Consider the following 23,041-nt stretch of genomic DNA (forward strand, 5'->3'; position numbering starts at 1 on the left):
CGTGATGGTGTAGGAAACCCACCTGGAGATATCTGTGGTATCAGCGTGGTCTGCATACAGCTTCCTACCCACGAACACCTAACTGACCCCTGCCACAGAGCTTTCTTGAGTCGCCCCGCCGTGACGTCATCTGCTGAGCTGGTCACGAGACTCTTTCTCTAAACTAAGCGAACCACTGCTGGAACAGCATTTTATTTTCTTCTCTCACAGACGAGCATGTTAGTTTACTAAGATATCAACGGCATTTTCACCTCTACTTTTGCTTTATCTATATTTATTGCTTGCATTCTTATGCAGATTAATTACTTTAGACTGTATTAGTAAGTATAGCTTTATCACAGACAGTTTTTGTTATTCTTTGGAATTTCTATCTACTACTCGGCCACTACTAGATTATGTCCTGCGTCTGTGTTTGAACTTGGCATGGTTTGTACTCGAGGGTTTAACTTCTGTGTCTTTCTTTGATCACTGATCATGCTGTATCTCATCTGTTACATACCCATGTCTCAGAGTTTTCTTCAAGCATACTCGCATCTGTTGTGCTTTATCAAAGGGTGGCGTGCAATTAAAGCCAGTATTGTAAGTACAGATGCCTTCCTCCCTTTTTATTTCTCTCTGCGATACTTCTCCTTATTGTAATAGTATAGCTTTGTGTTTAGATAAGCCAACCCCACTTTCACAACCCGTAAAATATTTTGTCAAATCATTCTATTTTCTCACCAACAGATTGCTACATGACCATGCAAATCTGGAGAAATGATGGCTGGAGTTCATTTCTTTTTAATCATCAGAAGTAATATTTTTTAGGTACTGCGTACAGTTGCTGTGAAGAAGTATATTGGGTATGAATGTATGTGGAAGTGTGTTTAGCTACTAAGCAAACAATGAGATACAATGGCCTGTGTATGAACTTAAATAAAATCATTGCTGACAGAGTAAAATCTCCAGTATTTGCTTGGATAATTGGCAAACATTCACCCATCAACTGAACAGCAACATTTGCGTCAATCACCGACCACAAAAACTTACTGTCACCGTGAACAGTGTTGTGCTGTTTAAGCTAAGCTTTATTTAAGTTATTTACACTCTAACTATCTGCAGCGCCCGAAAATTAGCTCATAAAATCTCTAAACGCATATTGATTAAATAATTTTAAAGTAAATCTAATTCCGTGTGTGGTAAGCTGAGAAACATATTTACAACATTTTCAAATACATAATAGTAGATCAAAGATACTAATACGGTTTTTGTGAAAGCTGTACTTAGTTAAAGTTTGGTTCTTGTCGTCGGAGGTAATTATTGAACAGCTCTTGAGTAATGCAGCAGTTTGAGAATTCGAATGGGCCATTAGCATTTTCGCTATTGAGTGATTCTTAGATAGTCATATGTAATGTTTATAATAAGTTATAATTAATTTTAGATTCATAAATACAAGCATACAAGCGAAGGTAGCCCAATAACGCCCATTCTATAAGGACTAAACACAGTTTCATAAAAACTATTAACATAAAAAGTATAGGTGAAATACTTCCTCGTGTGGGAGTGATACGCCGAAAGCCTATTAAGCAGAAAAGTCGTCCATCAGTGTAACAAATGAAAAGGAAAAGAATAAAATGCTGAAAACAACTGTTATATTGGTGAAGGCCATTAAAAATTTTGTGCAAAGATGGCAACATGAGCCAATTAGTTCCATTCAGAATTACCAAAATATCTAATGGAGTTGAGCGATAATTCTACATGACATATGTCAGTTATAAATTACGTGTATCACATTTCGTGAGTAGTATGGCGTTAAATTACCAAGGAAAGAGGAACCAGGCAAATATGGTACTTATTGCATAGTCAACCCATTTCAAAGTAATTCACCCGATTAAGACACAAAAGATGAGAAAGGGAAGTTACCAGTTTTACTCCGTAAGGCACTGCCACAAAACAAGTTTAGTCTTATACTTGTAAATGGAATGAAGCATTAAAGGAAACAAGAATTTGCTCATGTAATTTCCTCGTGTAGAGGAGATTCCTACTTTGTAAAGACGAACAGTACGTTCTGAATTTTGGGGAAAATATGGGGCAATATAAAAACAAACTAATAATTTACAGTACCAACAAACGCAGAACGGTAATATCAAAAGTGGATTGTGGAAAAGGTCATGTATGTAGAAAAAAGTGTAGGTATCAGATGCACTTTTTACCCTAGTGAAAGAAGTAACAAAGGAAGTGAAAAGTCAATTTTGCAGTAGATTTGGGAGTTCTCTTAGGAAATGTAGTTATGCTAAGATTTTTAAGGAATAGTGCATTTGTTTGCTGGAAAAGAAGACTTACAAAAGTGGAAAGCCACTTTGGAAAATATTTAGATGGGCACAAAAACACTGACACCGATGACGAATGTTATATTCTATGTGACAATACGGCCTGGTCAAAAGAGTCTAGACGCAATTATGTAATGCAGAATTGACCACTAAATGTCGCGAGAGATGGATCCGCCAGTGTAGGAGGAGGTGGGGAGTGTTGTGTCGTCAGTAGCGAAACAGCAACAGCTGAAAGGGTTGGTCAGGAGAGGTCAGTGAATTCGTACATGGGCTAGTCACGGGATGTAACCTGAGAAATCCTTCAGAGACAACTCAACCCTTCTAAAGCTGTCCAAGTCAGCTGTTGACGATGTGATCGTGAAGTGGAAACAGCTAACCCAAGGCCAGGCAGAGGTAATGTCATGAAGGGCACAAACCGTCACGCATTACATTGTAAAAAATCGCATGAATTCAGTAGAGGGAATCACTCGAGAGTTGTAAAGTGCTAGCAGCAGGCCAGGTAGCACAATGACTGTGCTTAGAAGTTAAAATTAATGCGTGCAACGGTCGATCAACTCCTCATCAGCTTCGTATTTTTGGTAGTCGGTGCTAAGCAGCAGTTGAGGTGAGATAAAGAGCGAGGCCTCTGCAGAGCAGATGACTAGACATGAATCGCATTATTCCCGATAGAGCGATTTTGATCTAAGGAGTGCCTGGAGAACATTACCTGTCATTAAGCACAGTGCCACCAGTGAAACACAAAGGAGGTCGTATTACAGCGGGAGGGGGGGGGGGGGGGGGGGGGTGAGGAGGAGTGGTTCATGTGATTAGGGTGTGGTCCTCATATTGCACTTATAAAACACTAAATGAGGCAGGACACTAAGAAATTTTACAGGGTTTTGTACTGTTTACAGTAGATGAAAAGTTCTGGGCCAATGATTGTTGCAGCATGTCAGTGAGCATAAAACGGCATCTTTGAGGCAATGGTTTGTGGACCATAATATCCCTGAAATAGACAAGCCTGCCCAGAGTCCTGACCTGAACTCGAACTTTGGGATGAGTTAGAGCACCGACTTCACTCCAGACTCCGGTGTTACTTACTTCTCTGGTTTCGGCTATAGAGGATGAACGGGTTACCATTCCTCCACAGGTATTCAGATACTTGATTGAAAACGTCACCAGTATAGTTCAAGCAGTCATAGAGGCGAAGGAATGGCACGTCCCATTAATGTCCACTGATAGACATCCAGATATTCTTGATCAGTTAGTGTACATGCTTGTTCATAAGCTATGGTGAAGAACTGAGGAAAATATTAGTGAACTGTACTGGTGGAGCACAGATTTGCTCACTGTGAGGCAGCTATGTATAAAATAGGAAACAAAACTGTCCTGGTAAAAAGCGATGGGTTTTTTGGGTTTCTGTTTGTGGACTGAGAAATTTTGACGGATACATAATGTAATTCACTAAAGACTTCTATAAACTCAGACGGAAATAAAAGGTAAATTCAGTGAAAACAAAAATAAGTAGACAAATCAACTATAAAAGAAATGGAATCTATGGCATGTATTATGTAAGATGTTAAATTAAATTATAGTAAGTTTGAACATACAGTAGAAACAGAGTAGATTTTGCAAGCACTGGATGTCAATTTTTTTATTAATTTTGAAAATTCAAAAGAAGATTTATCATTCCATGACTAATTTCTGAAGAAAAAGTTAAAACAGAAGGAAACTGGGAATTTATGCTCTGGATAATGAGCAGTTGTAGCTCACAACTTCTATTATGACAAAATGAATTATTTTCACTTTCCCATACTTCAATCACTATCTGTTCATTATATAAGGCATTTAATCGACAATACAAATTTATGAGGCTAATAAGAAATTACATGCTTTATTTGATAGCAATTGGTTACTAAAAGTGGTGTGGAAATAAAAGAGCTCGGGGAAATCACACCCACTGTGTCATGTACTATTTCCTGATCTACTGTTTTATGCTGTGCAGAGCAAAGACGGCGATACAGAGCCGTCGGAGGAAGTGGCATCGGAAGAACAGGTGAAGGCACCAGAAATTAAGAAAGCAGCAGAGGGGCAGACGCCGGAAGATGAGGTGGACGAAGGCGTAGGCGAAGAAGGCGACAATGGAGATGACGAAAGTGGTAGTGGGGGCAGAGACAGCGCACAGGCGGAACAAGAGGAGGAGCAGCAGAAGGGAGAGATGGAAAAGGAAGCGGCCGAGGAGAGCTCTGGCATAGGAGAGGGGGAACTGACAACCGAACCGGAAAGCACTCCGAATGAAACTGTGGGAATGGACAATGGAGAAGAGGGAGAGAAAGGAGAAGAGAATGAGGGACCGACGATTAGTAACGAGGAAAAAGGGGGAGACGGTGTCGACGAAGAGACTGGAGAAGGCACAGACAGAGATGCAAGCAACGAGGAGAACAGGGATGAGACGGAAACGGAAGAGGACGGGCAGAAGAGAGAGGAGGTGGAGAGGGAGGAGGCGGAGAGGGAGGCGGCGGAGAGGGAGGAGGCGGAAAGGGAGGAGAAGGAACGGCAAGAAGCGGAGCGGCAGATGCAGCTGGAGCGAGAACGCGAACTGGAGAGGGCCCTGGAAGAGCGCAGCAGGCGTCAGCGCAGCCAAGAGGTACGTGCCCACACCACGTTCTCCTGTTATGGCATGCCGCTGTGCTAGAGTCTTGGCTTGCATGTCAGTGTGCGAGCATGTTGGCCATCGCGCAGCGCTGCATGCCGCACATTCCAGCATCGTGACACGACGTCAAGAGGACGCTCTCTGCTTTCTAAATACTGGAAGTTGACATAGAAGAAGCTGTACTTCGTCATTCTGTTGTACCCCATCTGCACATCTATCTCATGTAAGGGTAAGAGTGGGAGAATACACTGAGATTACTCAAAGTAGAAATCAGGAATATGTATAAAAATATGAGCTATTTGGTCGATTTGGACGTCATCGATTGTTTTGTCTGTGTCTTACATGCCACTTCCGGGCCTTTTGCACCTTAAGATGTGTAGATGCAAAGTTAGTGTATGGCAACGAACATGTAATAGTCACACTGAGCAATTAATTCCGTAATGGTGAAGTTCTTTAGGCTCCACAGCTGTGATGTCTAATTAATGTTTAACCATTTAAATGTGGCAGTAGCGATCATACATGGTGTTGCGATCTGTACGTGACAAACATCTAGGAGTGATACATAACTTCTTGTGAAGCTTCTTTTATTAGATACAAAGCTATCTGGCGACACTAGGTTTCTTTTATAATTAATTATGCCTCGGAAAGGCGGCAGCGTGTAGGCACTCTCGGGTGTTCGTATGCAATGTGTGTCGCCTATAAACCACTTATATGCTCTGCGTGAAAGGTGGTAGGCCGAACTTCTAAAATATCTTTCTCCGCTTAAAGACACTCATTCTTAAAGTTTTCTTATTGCAAATCACTCTGTCAATTTACTGGGATAAGTAACAAACAGATGCAACACACCTGGTTAGTATGCTCTGCTAATTCGGTGAAATCTCGTCGTCCCATGGCCGATGGGAAAAATGGAAAAATAAAGTCAATAAAATTACGACTATCGTCGCGGGAAGCCAGCGAAGATTTTGTCTGCAACAAAAGTTGTTCCCCATGACCCGTCAGCTACCATCCGTACACGTTTATCGTAACACCCTGTATACACAAATAAATGGATTAATTAAGTGTGCCAGCTCCAGCAGTATTTTGTACAGTACGTTACAATCGTTTTATTTGAATAGAACGTTCTGTTTTGACCACACCTGTTACGTAGCTCCTCATTTTCTACACCTTTCTGGAACATCTCTGATACTTTGTTTCCTACATTTTGTGGTTTTCCTCTATGATTCACTTCCATACAACGCTCTACTCCAAATGTACATTCTCAGAAACTTCTTCCATAGATTAAGGCGTGTGTCTAATACTAGTAGACTTCTTTTGCCTGTTCTTGTTTGCGTCTTGTATAATCCTTCCGTCATCTATCGTGCGTAAATTTGCCTCACATCATCTACATCCGGTTCCAAGAAGAACAAAGAACATATTGAACAATCTCTTGAGTTTACTTACTCCCTACAAATACGCATGCGACGCAACCTCTCACATACCAGAAAGGTCAAAGGCGAATGTGCGAGGAGGAGAACATAGTTTCTGACAGGTGTCTGAACTCATACCATGGGATATCTCAGCCAAGAATACCTTATGACGTTTACATTCATGTTTTTAAATTAGAGCTTAGGGGCCCTCCTACGCAGCTTCCTGCGCCAGTGGCACTAGACAGCTAGAGGCTTCCTCTTGGCTGGGACAATACAACCGTTTTCGATGGTTCAATAATAATCTTATGGTTTTCACACTGACACAGAGGGTGGATTATTTTAAGAGAGTAATGCCTCTTAATTGCGTCTCAAGATCTTCACCAGCACAAGTCGCTGGCAGTCTCGAAGATTCACCCTCAATTGCTGATGGTGGAGAGTGAATCTTTGAGTGCGCAAGCGACTCATGCTGGCAAAACATCATAAAAGTAATTATACAAACACCGGCAGGAGAGCCTGGGACAAAAACAAACAGGCAAGTCAAAAGCCTGGACAATTTTGAACGTTTTGTTATTTTTAATTTTTTATTGAAAAAAAAAAACTGGGGCAGATGTGTCATTTTTCGGCATAGTGTCCATATCGTTCAATAAACTTGTTTCAGCACGCAGGAAGTGCATGTATTCCTCCGGAAAAAAATTATTATTTTCGTCGCGTGCGCAGCCACTCGTGCATTTTCTGCTGCACCTCTTCATCGGAACGAATTCCTTTCCTCCATTTCCCTCTTGGGTGGTCCAGACACGTATCTATCACTCGCTGCAAGGTCTGGTGAGTTGGCGGATGTAATGAGTACACACTGCAGGTCATCGATGGTCGCAGGCGTTGCACGGGTTGTATGAGACCAAGCATTATCAAGCTGCAAAATGACACCTGTAGTCAGAAGGCAAGTCAGTTAGATCTTGTTGCAGGCCGAAGCTGATTTTTTAACATGTTGGAATATGAAGCACTTGGGGTTCCCACCTCCGCCTAGGATTCCAAGACAACGCCTCATTCGTCCCCCAAAAAGATTCAGCGAAACATTTCCTGCAGATGATTGCGTCCAGAACTCTTTGGGTTTTGGTGATGAGGAATGGCGTCATTCATTGCTCGCTCTCTTTGACTGGGGTTGGTGCTTATGTACCAAGATTTCGTCTCCTGTAACGATTCTCGCAAAGAATCCATCACCTTCTCCATCAAAGCATCGCAAAAGTTCTTCGCAAACGTTAATGCGTCGCTGTTTCAGTTCTGGAGTGAGCTGCCGTTGCACTCATCTTGCAGACACTTTCCGAAACTTGAATGATGTGATGTGCTGAGCCGTGACTGATATTCACATCTGCGGCTAGTTCATCCTACGCCCATCACGGTAGTTTCAACTGCTGCAGTAGACTCTGGTGTCACAGTGCGGTGTGCCCAGGCAACGCCATTTCCGAGCTTTTTGCTCCACTCATCAACTTTCTGCAGAGATAGACACGCATCAAAGTACTGGGCCTTCATTCCCCGAAGGATGTCAATAGAGTTTGTACCTTCACTGCTCAGAAAACGTATGGCAGAACGCTGTTGTTCCTTGGTGCATGTGGCCGCGTTTCGCTTGTCTATAGACACTTTTAGGGCATTTTTTGCATCGTTCGTCTCAGTACTGCCAACTTACAGAACAATAGCGTGAAATGTCGATTTTTAATTACACTTTTAAGGTTTCGATTTGACTCGGCCTCTTATTTGTGAGCACATATGCGCATAGGTGCTCATGTGAACATGTGAAGATTGCTACATAATAATTGAAACTGGACATATTGTTGAATAAATGTGCCATTAGAACGTTTATTTCGTTTTCCTTTTTATTCGCTTCATTTAAGGCTCATTTCACCATCCACAATATTAAATTATTGTACGTAGGTGATACACAACGAAATCAGCATATGAATTTACAGAGACGAATGAAATGGCAAATACTATTCACACTGGAACTTTTGAAATATCTGAGGCCTAGCCTAAGAAAAAACTATTCAATGATTTTCAAGATATTGTGCTGCGTAATTGAACTTCGATTATTATATTAATTAGATTCTACCAAGATATGTTCAATGTCCTTGACACGAGTTATAAGTCACTGTTTGGCGAAGGTATTAATTTTAACTTAACAAGCGCATTGTTGCCAATAGTTTCTTTCCTTCTGAGTTCATAGTTGAAGAACCAAGGATAGCGTACAGTATGTTACTGTTCTGCCGAATAACATGTACTTTTTGGGTTACGGTTTTGGTACGTTAACATAGACTATTCTTTCTTTGGTTTGCACTATAAAAGTCAGAGGTGCTTCAGTAGGAAGTCTGTGTTCACGTTTGTCGTGAATCGGCCTGTGTTCGTTGCCCGTTATACCTACGTCCACTGTAGATGAATCAGTTTGTGTGTCTTCTTCGTTCTGTTAATGCTTCCCAGCATGTCGTGTGCAAGGAGTTCACAGTTCTGCTTTCCATTTCCTACGTAAGAGACTCTAGGGGACTCATCGAGTTCATGTATTATTACAACTCTCTACTTGTAAATCAGTTGTATAAAGAATAGCCCGGAGAAGAATAACAAAAAGTCGGACAGGTAATGCCGATGCTTCTTTAGATAACAAGAACGATTGCCCCCATTCATAGTTTTCATCAAATAAACCAAATCCTACAGACGCGTAATACATTTTGGAATCCCCTTCGAATATGTTTACCTGAGTGGAAATTTATGCCATAGTCCTCCGCAAAACTCATAACTGTGCAGTCGAATGCACCAGCATTTCACAATAGAATAACACATCGGTAATAGATGTTTAAATTTCTTTGCTCTGTATGAATTAACCTTCATCAGATTTAGTGAGCCGGCAGCGGTGGTCTCGCGGTTCTGGCGCGCAGTCCGGAACCGTGAGACTGCTACGGTCGCAGGTTCGAATCCTGCCTCGGGCATGGATGTGTGTGATATCCTTAGGTTAGTTAGGTTTAAGTAGTTCTAAGTTCTAGGGGACTGATAACCACAGCAGTTGAGTCCCATAGTGCTCAGAGCCATTTGAACCATTTTTTTAGATATAGTGATTACAGTAGTTTCCCTTACTTTACATGTGAGGTAGCCAGTGTACGTCTAAGGGGTGGTGCTCAATCTAGAGGCAGCCGATTCGACTCTTGGTGTTGGCGGATATTTCCATTGCCAATCTGTCAGCAGAAGAAGTGAGAGCTTACAGTTGCCCATCATCAGACTGTAAGCCTAACTTCTCCACAATGTCTCGCGGATAGAGGGCCAGAAATGCGATACTGTCCTTTACCTACATAAAAGATTGATACGTTAATCTATACTGAAGATATTCAGCCCGGTTGTCAATCGTGTGATTATTGCCACAACATGTTTCAGGACAACATTATCCCATTTTCAAGTTCTTACAAATGTTTATGCTGTTAGGCCTAGTCACAACTTAAAAACAAGTTGCACACGTGCACTGTCAACTCAAACCATAAAACCTGACACAGTTTGCAAAGGCATCTCGGGAGCGGTGAATGCACCGGCTTGTGATGTGTCAAGTTTTATGATTTGAGTTGACAATGCACGTGTGCAGATTTTTTTTTAAGTTGTGACGAGGTCCAACGACATAAAAAAATTAAGCACTTCAAAATGGGATAATGTTGTCCTAGAACATGTTGTGGCAATAACCACATGATTGACAACTGGGCTGAATATCCTCAATATTGCTTGAATAACAGTTGCATGATGACATCAGATACGTTAATCGCGGCAGCCTCCATAATTTATCGAGAAAGTATGCTACGTACTGTCGTTTAGTTTCGCCCTCAATCTCTCCTTCATTTCCTTAATCATCTATACCAACAAAATAATAATACGCTCCAGGGATCAGTTTTATTCTTTTCAACTAGACACAAGTACTCAGTAGGCTGAGAGAAGGGGCGCTGCTGTACCTCAGAAATCGAGTAAGGGTCACTAAAATCTTAGCGATAGGCTCTCACTCAGTGACGAAAGTCGCCGAAGTTTCTCTGCTATTACTGTACTTACGTTCTGAATACTATATAGAGCTACTCTTCCTTACGTGCGATATCACTGCTCGTATACTAATCAGTAATTCTGTACTGAATTTCTCAGCTTCACATCTATTGCGCTCTCTGTTCTTGGTTCGTTGCTGACTCAAATAATTTCCGACATTTCCTTTCAGTTCGATATCTAAACAGCAGAGTATTTATGTTGCACTTATAATGTGTGTTATTGCTTTCAAAGAGAATTCATGTGGCTGTTACGAAATATTTTAATTTTTCTTGAGTGAATTACATTAAGCTAGTTGCCACTATAATCAAGAAACAATCTGACAGCTATGAGTCATTATACGATTATACTAAACAAACCACTAGCGTCAAGAGTTATTTCTCTGGGAGTAAATCAATCGAATATAAGAATCTCTTTCTAATGTGCAACAAAATGCATTTTCCTTTACTTCGAAGAATGAGGGGTGATATTACAGTATGATGTCTGACATAAGGCTATATTCGGATTACCTCACTGAAGCTAAATGGAATAAACCCAGTATATTGCCGTGTCAATAGCTGCGTGTTCCTGACTGGAAATAGCATTTTCCTTTTTGTGTTCCAAATTTCCTTTTACATCGCTCGCCTCAAAGCAATTCTACTTACATCATACAAACCCCTACTCGAAGAAAAGTTATCTGCTCTACGCAATTACTTTTTTATTTCATAAAACTGGACCAGACTTCTCAATTTTAAGTCAGTTATCATTAGTTTCATGTTTATTTCGCTTATACTAACTCCGCTTTCCTGAAGAAAATTTCTCTCTTTCTGTTTTGATTAAAATGAATATGAAATTAAATGGCTGTGCCTGTGAGTCTCTGGCACAATGAGTCTATTCAGGAACGATGTTACTTCCTGCGATGTGGTTCTAGAGAATTTTTCCGTCTCCCACAAAGTGCACGAGGTATTACAGGAAAGTAATGCGACTCACTTTTTTATCTACCCAAGGATCTATTTTATTTTTCTAATAAGAATATTGTCCCTTTCACAGTAGTTCCCATAGGCAGCTATAAACCGGCGGAGTTGTTGTCACCACTCATCAGCAGCGCTGAAAGGCTGAAACGGATGTGGCATTTAATATGTCAGTCAAATTCTTTTGAATGTTCTCCAGAGTCCAAAAATGGCGTTCTTTTAAGACATTTTTCAATTTCGGAGGAAAATTAGAAAATCGCAAGGACTCAGATTGGGTGAATAGGGGGACTGTGGAACAAAAGGAATGCCTTTTGAGGTCAAAAATTCCGTGCTCGAAGTGACCATGTGATATGGGGCGTTGTCATGAAGCACCTTCTACTTGTCTCCAATGTCTAGTCGCAATCGATTCACTGTCAAAAGAAAAGGAAAAAGAAAAGAAAAGAAAAGAAAAGAAAAGAAAAGAAAAGAAAAGAAAAGAAAAGAAAAAGTTTTGATTTGCTCGTTGGAGCCCTTTTCAGTCAATATGTCGTCGGTCTTCCAAACATTATTTCATTGACGGAACTCCCACAAATCACATGATGGATGTACGGAACTGAAAATCAGATGGAACATATGGAAGGGAGGAACACACCGGTCTACACAGTTAGCATCATACAGCGTTTCCGTATCGCTCGCAGTGTTGTCAGTTTTATTACTTTTTTCACGCACCTCGTATATAGTAGATAAAAACTTTAAGGTGACTGTTTTCTGATCGACGATATTCGGCTGAGTTGAGGCCGCTACGGAATGTCTAGGCTTGTTGCCATCGTAGCTTCATAACAATATTTCGCACCATAGCAAGAAATTAAACATTGTGAAAATAGTGTTGACAGGTGTCTGGTATGGTGCGTAGTGGATATTGTATTTATTATTATTATTCAAAAAAAGAGTAAAGTGGCTGTATTCGCACTGTTCACGAGTCACCATCAACTTTAATATCACTTCCGCGATAAGCTATCAGTTGGCTGCCCTGGGAGAAGGAGACGAGGTTTGCTACCCGTTAGATTTTGGGACCTTCGTGTTGGCTGGAAGTCGAAATCGGGTGAGGATTATCGCGTCTCAATCAAACACGCTCTTTGCAAATTCTTATTTAATGGCAAAATGGACAGTTTCGACCGTGGACAAGGCAGTAGAAAGGTACGAACAGAAATGAGAAGAACTATACTGTATCGTCAATACATCGTCCCAACTGTTATTATGTGCTTTTTACAAGAATTCATGAACTTCCCAGCATACTTCAAAGAGAGCCGCCGCGCTGCAATATTGTTGCTTCGTCGGTGGCGGTCGGCCTTTCCCCACCTGGAAAACTCCCGCGACTAGCTTCTGTCGATTTCTACAGCGTATCGTTCGTACCTCCGTTCTGCGTCCTCACAAACCGAAGTTTTGAACTATTCCACTTGTGGTATACGAATTTTGTTAGCTTTGAGAATCTCTAGACTTCAAAAAAGCGCAAGGGAAACCTCCTAACATATAATTAGCACGTTTTGCGTGCTTCTAAATTTTATTATTAGTTTTTGAATTCACAAGGCAGTAGGGCATTTTAACTTATTTGGAATGTGCTTTTATCGCATGCGTAAAACACAGATGGAAATTCGTGAATATTAGGTAGCATGTCGTTTTTCTACTTCTCCAACTTCTTCTTTGAACAATTATTTCTTTCCTACATCTGACTACCATATCTACGTACTCGCATAATATGGAGATAAATCTACGAAGTATCGCAAGTAGAAACAGAAGTCTTTCAGTCGATCGATAACAGAAGAAGTTAGAAGAGGGGAAACTTCGGATATGATACCAATAAATAGCCCATGTCATACATTAGTAGGATTTCATGATAAAGAATAAATGTGAATAAAACTGAAACTGAATATAGTTCACCAATAGTGAAACTGAAAAGAAAATGACGTCCCTTTCCTATTCGAATTAGCAATGTTCATAGTTAACAGAATATTAGTTGACAAGGCATAGATTCAGAAACCAACAGAATGAATACTGTACATACGTAAGCAAAGGGAGTAATTATTTTAAAAAAATTGTGGTAAGTTCCTATGGGGCCAAACTGCTGAGATCATCGGTTTCTAGGTTTACACACTACTTAATCTAACTTAAACTAACTTGCGCTACAGACAAAACACACATGCATGCCCGAGAGAAGACTCGAACCTCCGATAGGGGGAGCGACGCGAACCGTAGCAAGGCGCCTTAGAACGCGCGGTGTAACACAATAATTTAAGTACACAGCAAAGCGAAAAAGAATATCTCAAATGGAACAAAGCAGTTATTAAGGAGGAGCCGGGAATTGAAGCAAACAATAATAGGAAAGTTATGTAATATACTGAACTGAACGAAAAGTATACTGAAATTTCTTCGACAGGATATGAGAAGATACAATGAATATTTGAGGAGAGAAACAACTGAAAAGAATGAATATTTGATGACAGGAACAATTGAAAACAGTTAGAGCACGAAGAAAACAAACAAAAATTTACATTGGCTACACATCAGATTCACCAGATAAGATGGTACATGGCACAGTAATTAAAACAGGATGCTGATTAGTAATACATGTCGGTGCTAATAACAATATTGACTTTAAATAGTGCCCGATGAGTTGCATAAACCCATTCAAAGAATAAAGAAAGGAGTGTCGCCTAAAGATAATGGTGTTTCATTATAAATGGTGAATAGCAATACAAAATTGTTTACAGATTGTCTATAGAGGAACAAAATACAACTGAACTACGACAATACTGGAAAAATTATACTTCATCACGAAGGAGACAGACAAGATATAAAACGCATAGCTCTGTCAGACACGTCTCCGTAATGTGCCAGACGTTTAGTGCTTTATCCAGATACATAAAGAAGTGATCGAGAAATGAATATTTGTGATACATTCGTAAATGTTCGCAAACTGCTTACTCAGTTTCTACTTTATCTATAAAAAATCCCTTGGAAAGCAAGACCTATTAGTACACTGAAAAATATATACGTCGATGCCACGGCTTTCACTTCACTAAGATGTCAAAGTGAAAAATTTAGAACTGAAAGAGGAGTAAGGTAAGAAGTTCTAATATAACTAAAACTATTCTCAGCACTACTAGAAGAAGTTTAAGACTTAAGTTAGGAAATCCAAGAAGTAATCCAAGTTTATGGGACGTATCTGGCCTCCTTTAGTATTGCTAATGATATTCCACTGCTTATCTCTAGCGCAGGTAGATTTCAATAACAAATGTAAATGAATGTATTTAACGGAGCAAATCTGTATAATATTCATGAAAATCAGCTATAATAAAATTAAAATGACGCACAATGAACTCATCAATAAGAAAATATTAGATATTAACAATGAAGTCACAAAGCCAGACGATGAATTACTGTACTTCGGCCAGTTAAAGTCATTGGCTGGACAGCAACAGCAACAAAGAGAATAGCATAATTGGCCTGCAGCGACTTTTATGATCTAAGCTGATTTTTCAAAATAAATTCAGATGAGCCTGAAAAGTGATGTTCACATACAGTATGTATCACTAGCTTCAGCTTAGGGACGTGAGATATGGACTTTCTGTGCGCAAACCATTTAAAAATTGTTTCTCAGTTACCATTGCTGAGATGGATGTTGAGGATTACTAGACGAGTCAATAAAACAAAGAAACAAATCTGGTAGCAGGCTGTCGTTGAAGACATACTTATTTAAAACTGCGTGCAAATCGCAGTACCTCACTACGTGTAGTCCTATTGGAGGTGTTGTACTGTTCTCCTTCTGTCCTCCTCCGTTGGAGCTGACTTCCCCAACCAGTTGTTGGAGGACTTGCAGGTAAACAATGGCTCCCAACCGTGGTACAACGTCCCTTTTTTTTTTTTACGGAATCATCGCCAGAAATGAAAGAAATGGTAAGAAACAGGGAAAAATCGCATGACCGATAGGAGATTAAACTTATGACCTTCGGATTTGTGGTGTGACAAACACGAAAGTCACCGACCAGCTGTAATTAAAGTGATACGGAGACACGCACACCAAACGTATAGTAAATGGGACAAGGAAGTTCTTTCCGGGATTTCAAGTTGTAAGAAGAAAGCGAACGACTCTGTAATTAATTATGTGTAAATTATACTATAAAATACGCAGGGCAACGTAGTTGCGTGTTACCGAGCGTCGAAGTTCATAATGCACTGAAATGCCGCTAGGAAGCACATGGGAAGACACACAGCTCGTGATAATGAGCAGATATAATGACATTCTTAGAGTAAATACACACATCAAAAAAAGTTTTGCATCACCCCAGTTCCCAGAACTCCTGAAGATAGATGTTGACTGTGAATATTGTATCACAGACACAGTCCCTTAGACTACTCAGACGTCACTGAACCCGCCCCAAGATGTAAACAACCATACATGAGCAGCGCCTATTAGACGAAGGGGGTCCGACAGCCGATTAGTTATAGTCACTCCACCAGGAAGGAGGTACACGGCTCGTGTTGTCTGTAGTTCAACCATGCCTCGACGGTCAATACCGCGGTTCGATAGCGTTCGCATTGTTACTTTGTGCCAGGAAGGGCTCTCAACAAGGGAAATGTCCAGGCGTCTCGGAGTGAACCAAAACTATGTTTAGCAGGAGAGCTTCTGTAAAGTTTGGAAGGTAGGAGACGAGGTACTGGCGGAATTAAAGCTGTGAGGACGGGGCGTGAGTCGTGCTTGGGTAGCTCAGTCGGTAGAGCACTTGCCCGCGAAAGGCAAAGGTCCCGAGCTCGAGTCTCGGTCCAGCATACAGTTTTAATCTGCCAGGAAGTTTCATATCAGCGCATACTCCGCTGTAGAGTGAAAATTTCATTCTCAAAACTATGTTGTTCGGACGTGGAGGAGATACAGAGAGACAGGAACTGTTGGTGACATGCATCGCTCAGGCCACCCAAGGGCTGCTACTGCAGTGGATGACCGATAATTACGGATTATGGCTCGGAGGAACCCTGACAGCAACGCCACCATGTTGAATAATGCTTTTCGTGCAGCCACAGGACGTCGTGTTACGCCTCAAACTGTGTGCAATAGGCTACATGATGCGCAGCTTCACTCCCGAATTCCATGACGAGGTCCATCTTCAACGACGACATCATGCAGCGCGGTACAGATGGGCCCAACAACATGCCGAGTGAACCACTCAGCGCTGGCATCACGTTCTCTTCATCGATGAGTGTCGCATATGCCTTCAACGTGTTTGGAGGCAACCCGGTCAGGCTGAACGCCTTAGACACCGTCCAGCGAGTGCAGCAAGGTGGAGGTTCCCTAAAGTTTTGGGCTGGCATTATGAGCAGCCGACGTACGCCGCTGGTCGTCATGGAAGGTGGCGTAACGGCTGTACGATATGTGTATGCCATCCTCCGACCGATAGTGCAACCATATCAGCACCATACTGGCGAGGCATTCGTCTTCATGGACGTCAGTTCCGAGCCCGCATCGTGCACATCTTGTGAATGATCTTCAGGATAAGGACATCGCTCGACTAGAGTGGCCAGCATGTTCTTCAGACATGAACTCTATCGAACATACTTGGGAGGGATTCAAAAGGGCTGTTTATGGACGACGTGACCTGCCAACCACTCTCATGGATCTACGCCGAATCTTCGTTTAGGAGTGGGACAATCTGGACTAACAGTGCCTTGATGAACTTGTGGACAGCATGTCACAACGAATACAGGCATGTAGCAATGCAAGAGGACGTGCTACTGGGTATTAGATGTATCGGTGAGTACAGAAATATGGACCACCACCTCTGAAGGTCTCGCTGTATGGTGGTACAACATGCTATGTGTGGTTTTCACGAGCAATATAAATGTCGGAAATAATGTTTATGAGCCGGCCGGTGTGGCTGTGCGTTTAAAGGCGTTTCAGTCTGGAACCGCGTGACCGCTACGGTCGCAGGTTCGAACCCTGCCTCGGGCATGGATGTGTGTGATGTCCTTAGGTTTGTTAGGTTTAAGTAGTTCTAAGTTCTAGGGGAGTGATGACCACAGAAGTTAAGTCCTATAGTGCTCAGAGCCATTTGACCCTTTTTTTTTTGTTTATGTTGATCTCTATTCCAATTTTCTGTACATCATTCCTGAACTCTCGGAACCGAGGTGATGCAAAACGTTTTTTGATGTGTGTTGTATGACTTCTTCCCTGTTATTGTTTTAATGTCAGGATTTGTTACGCTATAAGTAGTGCAATTTTCATTTAAGATGTGAAGCTACAACACACAAGAAAGTGGTTTGTGTAAATTACGAGTGGAAGACCTAGGATTAAATCTATAGATTTCTCTAATGTAATTATTTTACGCGAACTTTTTTCAAAGTGATACTCACTAACAAACTCATAACAATGTCGAAATGGAAGCCTTAAAATATCCTTTTTTTGTTTTCTTACAATATTCGATAAATAACACGAACTTCATTTACCAAATTACTATGCGCTTAGTTGAAAATTCTAACTTTTAACTTTAGATAGTATTTCATTTCTTTATCTTCCGTCAACTAATGACCAGGTTTAAGTCAATAAGTTGCGTTTAAGCTTCCACAAATACCTTTCGCTTATTGACATTTTTCTTTCTTGACTTATTGGAATTGCTTTCTCTTGGAGAACTTTCCACTTTATATTTTTCTTTCTGTACTTTGTCCTAGCTTGAATTCCTTGGTTATTTATAGATTTTTTCTAGATCTCCATGCGTTTTTCCTTAGCTATTTGCATTGAGTTTTCAAAATGTACAGATTTCCTTGTCATGTGCTAGGACTTGTTCTTTGAGTGTGACCATATTACATTATTCTTCTCTTTTCTAATTTCATATCTAAGCTTCTCTGCATGTTTGTAAATAGCTTTGTGATTTCTTAATTCAAACGTTGCTATGTTCTCCCGTTTCTTAATTTTTTTCTTTTTATGAAGTCTTACTATCCTTTTATCCATACTAATGTTGGTGTTATTGATACAATTCTGGTCGAATTACTGTTTCATAGTGATAAACCGTATATGTTAGAAAGTGAGATTTTACTTTAAATTTCTTTTGTTGTATGGAATGCTAAGTTCATCTTTCGTAGTTTTGCTCTGATATCTTTTTGCCATTCATTGGGCTGGATGATTTCTCTTACACATTCACATTTGTCTGCTATTCTGATACTTCCACATATTGCGCTTATTTTTGATGGTGCAGTATTTTTGCTTGAAGGTAAAGGGGATGTTCTCCTTGATCTCTGCTCCCATTTAGAAACGTACCACTGACATGACACCCACTGCGGCTAAATGGCTGAATAATTATAGACCCTGTACTTCTTGCTCAAGCGTCAGTATCAGTTGGAGAGGACAATACTTGAGTTATCTCTGATATATCTGGCACACGGTTCTTTGCATTTCGCCCAAGGCACCGATACGATGTCACTTTCCGTCGCTGACAGCAGAGCGATTTCCATATGCTTACAAATAGCAATTAACATATCCCGTGCTCGAGAAACGCTTTCGCAATGGGGCTGCATTTTAACTGATGCCATGTTCATCTGAACACTAAATAATAACTTGAAATTAACCTCCCTGGAATTGTATTAATGTCTGGATTTGTTACACTGTAGGAATTGCAAGTTTTAAGATGCGAAGCTAAAACTCACAAGAAAGTGTTTGTGTCAATTACGAGAGGAACACCTAGCATTAAATCTATTAATTTCTCTGACGTAACTATATTACTCGAACTTTTGTCAAAGTGATACTCACTAACGAACTCATATAACAATGTCGAAAATAGTGTTAAGTTATATCTTACGCTGATAATATTAACTATTGTTGAAGTAGGAAACTAAGCAGAGCACTATATGACTGGTATAATTTGCGCGAAACAGTGGTGCAACACAGTGGTTGAATTTGTGAGTGAAAATATTAGGTCGCCATTGTAAAATTTCAAAAACACTGGCTCTTAGAAATAGAGCAGTGAGCAGAAGAAGTGGAATTATTGCCCTAATCGTGTAAGTCCTACGCTGCATTGAAGGGCTAACCATTTTATGAGGAGATATTTCTGTCAAAGTTTACAGAATACGAAACTGTAGTTCCCAATTTGCTATAAAATACTAGTAAACATCGGAAAATTCTCTAAAACATACCTTTATTGCGTAAATACACAAATAAATCGGGGAGCGATTTCCTTTGGGCGGGGAAACTGTTGCCATAAGCTTGCAAAAAGCACAAATGAAATTTACGATTCACGATATGGCATGAATTTTGCGTAGCATTCGCAAATGTTCGAAAATATACAATACATCACGATACACACTAGCAATGACACAATTTATAAACTATTATGCGAAAACGACATAAACAGTAAAATATTAGAACCTAGTATTTTGGTTCGAAAATATCTGGCCTCACACAAAGGCGAATCCGCAAGTCAGATTGTATTCGTATATGTAAATAAACGTGCGAAACTCACGAGCGTTTTATTAAGCTGAATTTGTGAGAATAAAATTGTGTCAAAGATGAACACCGCAGCGTCGGTTTATCGCACTCAAAATAGCGAAAATCGTGGAGTATCAAAAACACGGTCTTGCTCTCCGTCTGGCTAACAATGCCAATCAAGCATTATTAGTATTCTTGCCCTTTTTAGTTATTTCTTACAATTACTGACTTATTCTCTCTTGAACCCTTCCTGATGTTCTGCTCCTTCTGTAACCAGTCAATTAGAAATATTATGAGAAATGCTGCAGAAAACAAATCGTGCTACATGGAGAAAGGAATAGTGCTATTTTCCAGCCATTTGGTAACATTCCTACTCCTCAGGTCTTTTGCATAAGTTTAACTAGTGCCACGTGTGTTCCTCTTACACTGTATTTTGTCCTACCGTTACGTAGTTCTCTCATAATGAGTCGTCCCACATCAAGACGGTTTATCACGCAAATTGATCCACGGAACATTAAATTAACTAACTAACTAATGATATACATTCTTCACAGAATCCACAGTTGTTCCTACGTCTTCTTCATTTGGTGGATGGATTGGATACTGAGTGACTATAGGCATACTAAATGTTAATGTTCCTTTTGTCTCCCTTCTATTTAGTATTTATCGAAGAATTTGGCTTAACTTATTACTTTTTTCCTTACAAAAGTTGCTTTATTCTCTACTAAAACACAGATCTTGTCTGAAATTTCCTTAATTTATTTTTAAATAATTTGAAAAAATTTCTTATATTATGTTCCTTGACATTGCGCTCTGTCAGATCTAAAAGCTATTTTTCGTACTTTCCCTCATAATATTTTTACAACTGCTAACTCATATTCTTCTTAGCAGTATTTTGTCTTGTTTTTGTAACTGGACCAGTTTTTTAAACATTTAATCATTCGTCTACTTTTCTGTTGCACCCCATTCTCCACCATTAGTGTTTTCAAACTTTTTCACTGGGGTCGAATGCCAGCACTAGTTAAACCCTCTTTCAGTTTTTCCCAACTCTTCTCATACCTTGATAAATTTTATATTATTATCTTTAAGTTTTATTTCATTATATTTTTCACCTTTGGGGCATTAGGTGTACCCTTATTCTGTTACTGCTGAAGGTAAGAGTCACAGTCTACATTGATCCCTATTTTAAACTCTTACATTCAGTAACTCTTTGAAATCTTGTTTAATAGAATTGGACTGTCTCTGAAATATGGAAGGAAGAGACCATTGTATCATATGCCATTTGTGAAGAACTGAAGTCAGTCTTTAGTGAGATCTGGCACTTATCCACGTGGTTGTCTTGCGCTCGAAAAGTCTTAAGTTTTCATTACTCATTCACTTTACCGCTATTGTCCACCTCCCCGCCCTTTCCCCTTCAACAGATACAAAGAATCATCCAGATTGTAATAAGATACTTGTGTATTGTTAACACAGTACGTGTGATCGAATAATTAACCAATAAATATTTTCCTCTTCATTACCTTAAAGTACCTCTTAAAGAAACTGCGCTGGCCGGTGTGGCCGTGCGGTTCTAGTAGGCGCTTCAGTATGGAACCACGTGACCGCTACGTTCGCAGGTTCGAATCCTGCCTTGGCCATAGATGTGTGTGATGTCCTTAGGTGGGTTAGTGCTCAGAGCCATTTGAACCATTTTTTTGAATGAAACTGCGATAAATCTGTTTATTTGATAAATTAGCTGCACTCAGAAAGACAACATCCGGTTTGAGACGGTATTTAAATGAATTTAACTTGGAGATGTATCCAGTTCCATGAAAACATGTTATTGTTGCCTCCACAAAAAGAAAAAATAACAACTGCACGACGACCAGTTTAGTGTCAGGAAGGGGAAACGTAAAGACAGAATCAACGTTGGACTTACGCTTTAATAATTGATTTAGAGAAATCCTTAAACAATATAAAGTGGAATAAGATGCTAATAATTCTTGGAAGTCTAGGTCTAAAGTACAAGGACAGATGACTAATGTATGACATCGACAAAACCCAAATAGGAGTAATAAAGATGGAAGACCATAAAAGGCAAGTTCGTGTTAAGAAGGGTGTAACACAAAATTGCAGATTAGCAGTGTTTGTCAAATTATACTACGTCATAGTAATAAAGGAAGTGAAGGAAAATTTCGGAAGAGGATGAAAAGTGGAAGGGGAGCAGATATCAGTGATAAAGTTTGCTGGCGTCGTGGCCTCATTTAACGAAGACATAGACTCTCTGATCAAAAGTATACAGACTCCTATTAATGGACTTCAGTTTGGGGTTTGTGCACCCTTCGCTTCTGTGATGGCTTGAACTCTCCTGGAGATACTTTCAGTGACGTGCCTGAATGTCTGTGGAGGAATGGCAACCCATTCTTCCTCAAGAGCCAAAACTAGATAAGTTAATGGTGTTGGACGCGAAAGTATTCCATTTGGTTCAGGTAGGGACTCAGCGAAGGCCAGTCCGTTTCAAGGCCAGTGCTTAGCACATTGGACTCGCATTCTGGAGGGTTGACGGTTCAACCCGCGTCCGGCCATCCTGATTTAGGTATTCCGCGATTTTTCTAAATCGCTTCAGGCCGAATGCCAGGATGATTCCTTTGAAATTGCACTGCCGAGCTCCTTCTCCATCCTTCCCTAATTCGATGGAGCCGATGACCTCGCTGTTTGGTCACCTCCCCCCAAAGTAAACAACCAACCAACGAGGACACTAAACAGGAAAACATCCACATACCATAACATCACTTCCTCCATACTTCTCTGTTGACACTAAACTGTGTGGCAGGTCACACTCTCCAGGTATTCGTGAAACCCAAACCCTTCCATCGAAATTTGTGGTAAGATCCTATGGGACCAAACTGCTGAGGTCATCGGTCCTTAGGGTATGTGTGTTTGTCATTAGGATAATTTAGGCTAAGTAGTGTGTAAGCTTAGGGACTGATGACCTTAGCAGTTAAGTCCCATAAGATTTCACACACATTTGAACATTTTTGAACTTTAATTCCGTATCCAAACTGGCCCTTCGTTTTCTTCATAGCTTACTCAATGTACATACTTAATAACATTGGGGATAGGCAACAACCCTGTCTCATACCTTCTCAACTATGGCTTACCTTACGTGTCCTTCCACTCTTGTAACTCTCGTCTGGTTCTTGTGCAAGTTGTAAACAACATTTCATTCTCTCTATTTTATCCCTGCTATCTTCAGAATTTTAGAGTAAAAT

At 40.4% G+C, this 23,041-nt stretch overlaps 1 protein-coding gene across 2 annotated transcripts in view; it reads left to right on the forward strand.

Moving 5' to 3' along the window:
* The window catches only part of LOC126355260 (uncharacterized), a 378,424-nt gene that overhangs the window by 176,264 nt on the left and 179,119 nt on the right, over window positions 1-23,041 (forward strand). Inside the window, exon 6 of one of the 2 annotated variants that reach the window (XM_050005547.1) lies at window positions 4,294-4,935. The exons of the other annotated variant lie outside the window; for it this stretch is intronic. Within the exon in view, the coding sequence (XP_049861504.1) occupies window positions 4,294-4,935 (642 nt within the window). The remainder of the gene's footprint in view (window positions 1-4,293; window positions 4,936-23,041) is intronic. 2 annotated transcript variants of the gene reach the window in all.

The sequence above is a fragment of the Schistocerca gregaria genome, chromosome 3 (assembly GCF_023897955.1).
Source record: "Schistocerca gregaria isolate iqSchGreg1 chromosome 3, iqSchGreg1.2, whole genome shotgun sequence".
Classification (NCBI taxonomy): domain Eukaryota; kingdom Metazoa; phylum Arthropoda; class Insecta; order Orthoptera; family Acrididae; genus Schistocerca; species Schistocerca gregaria.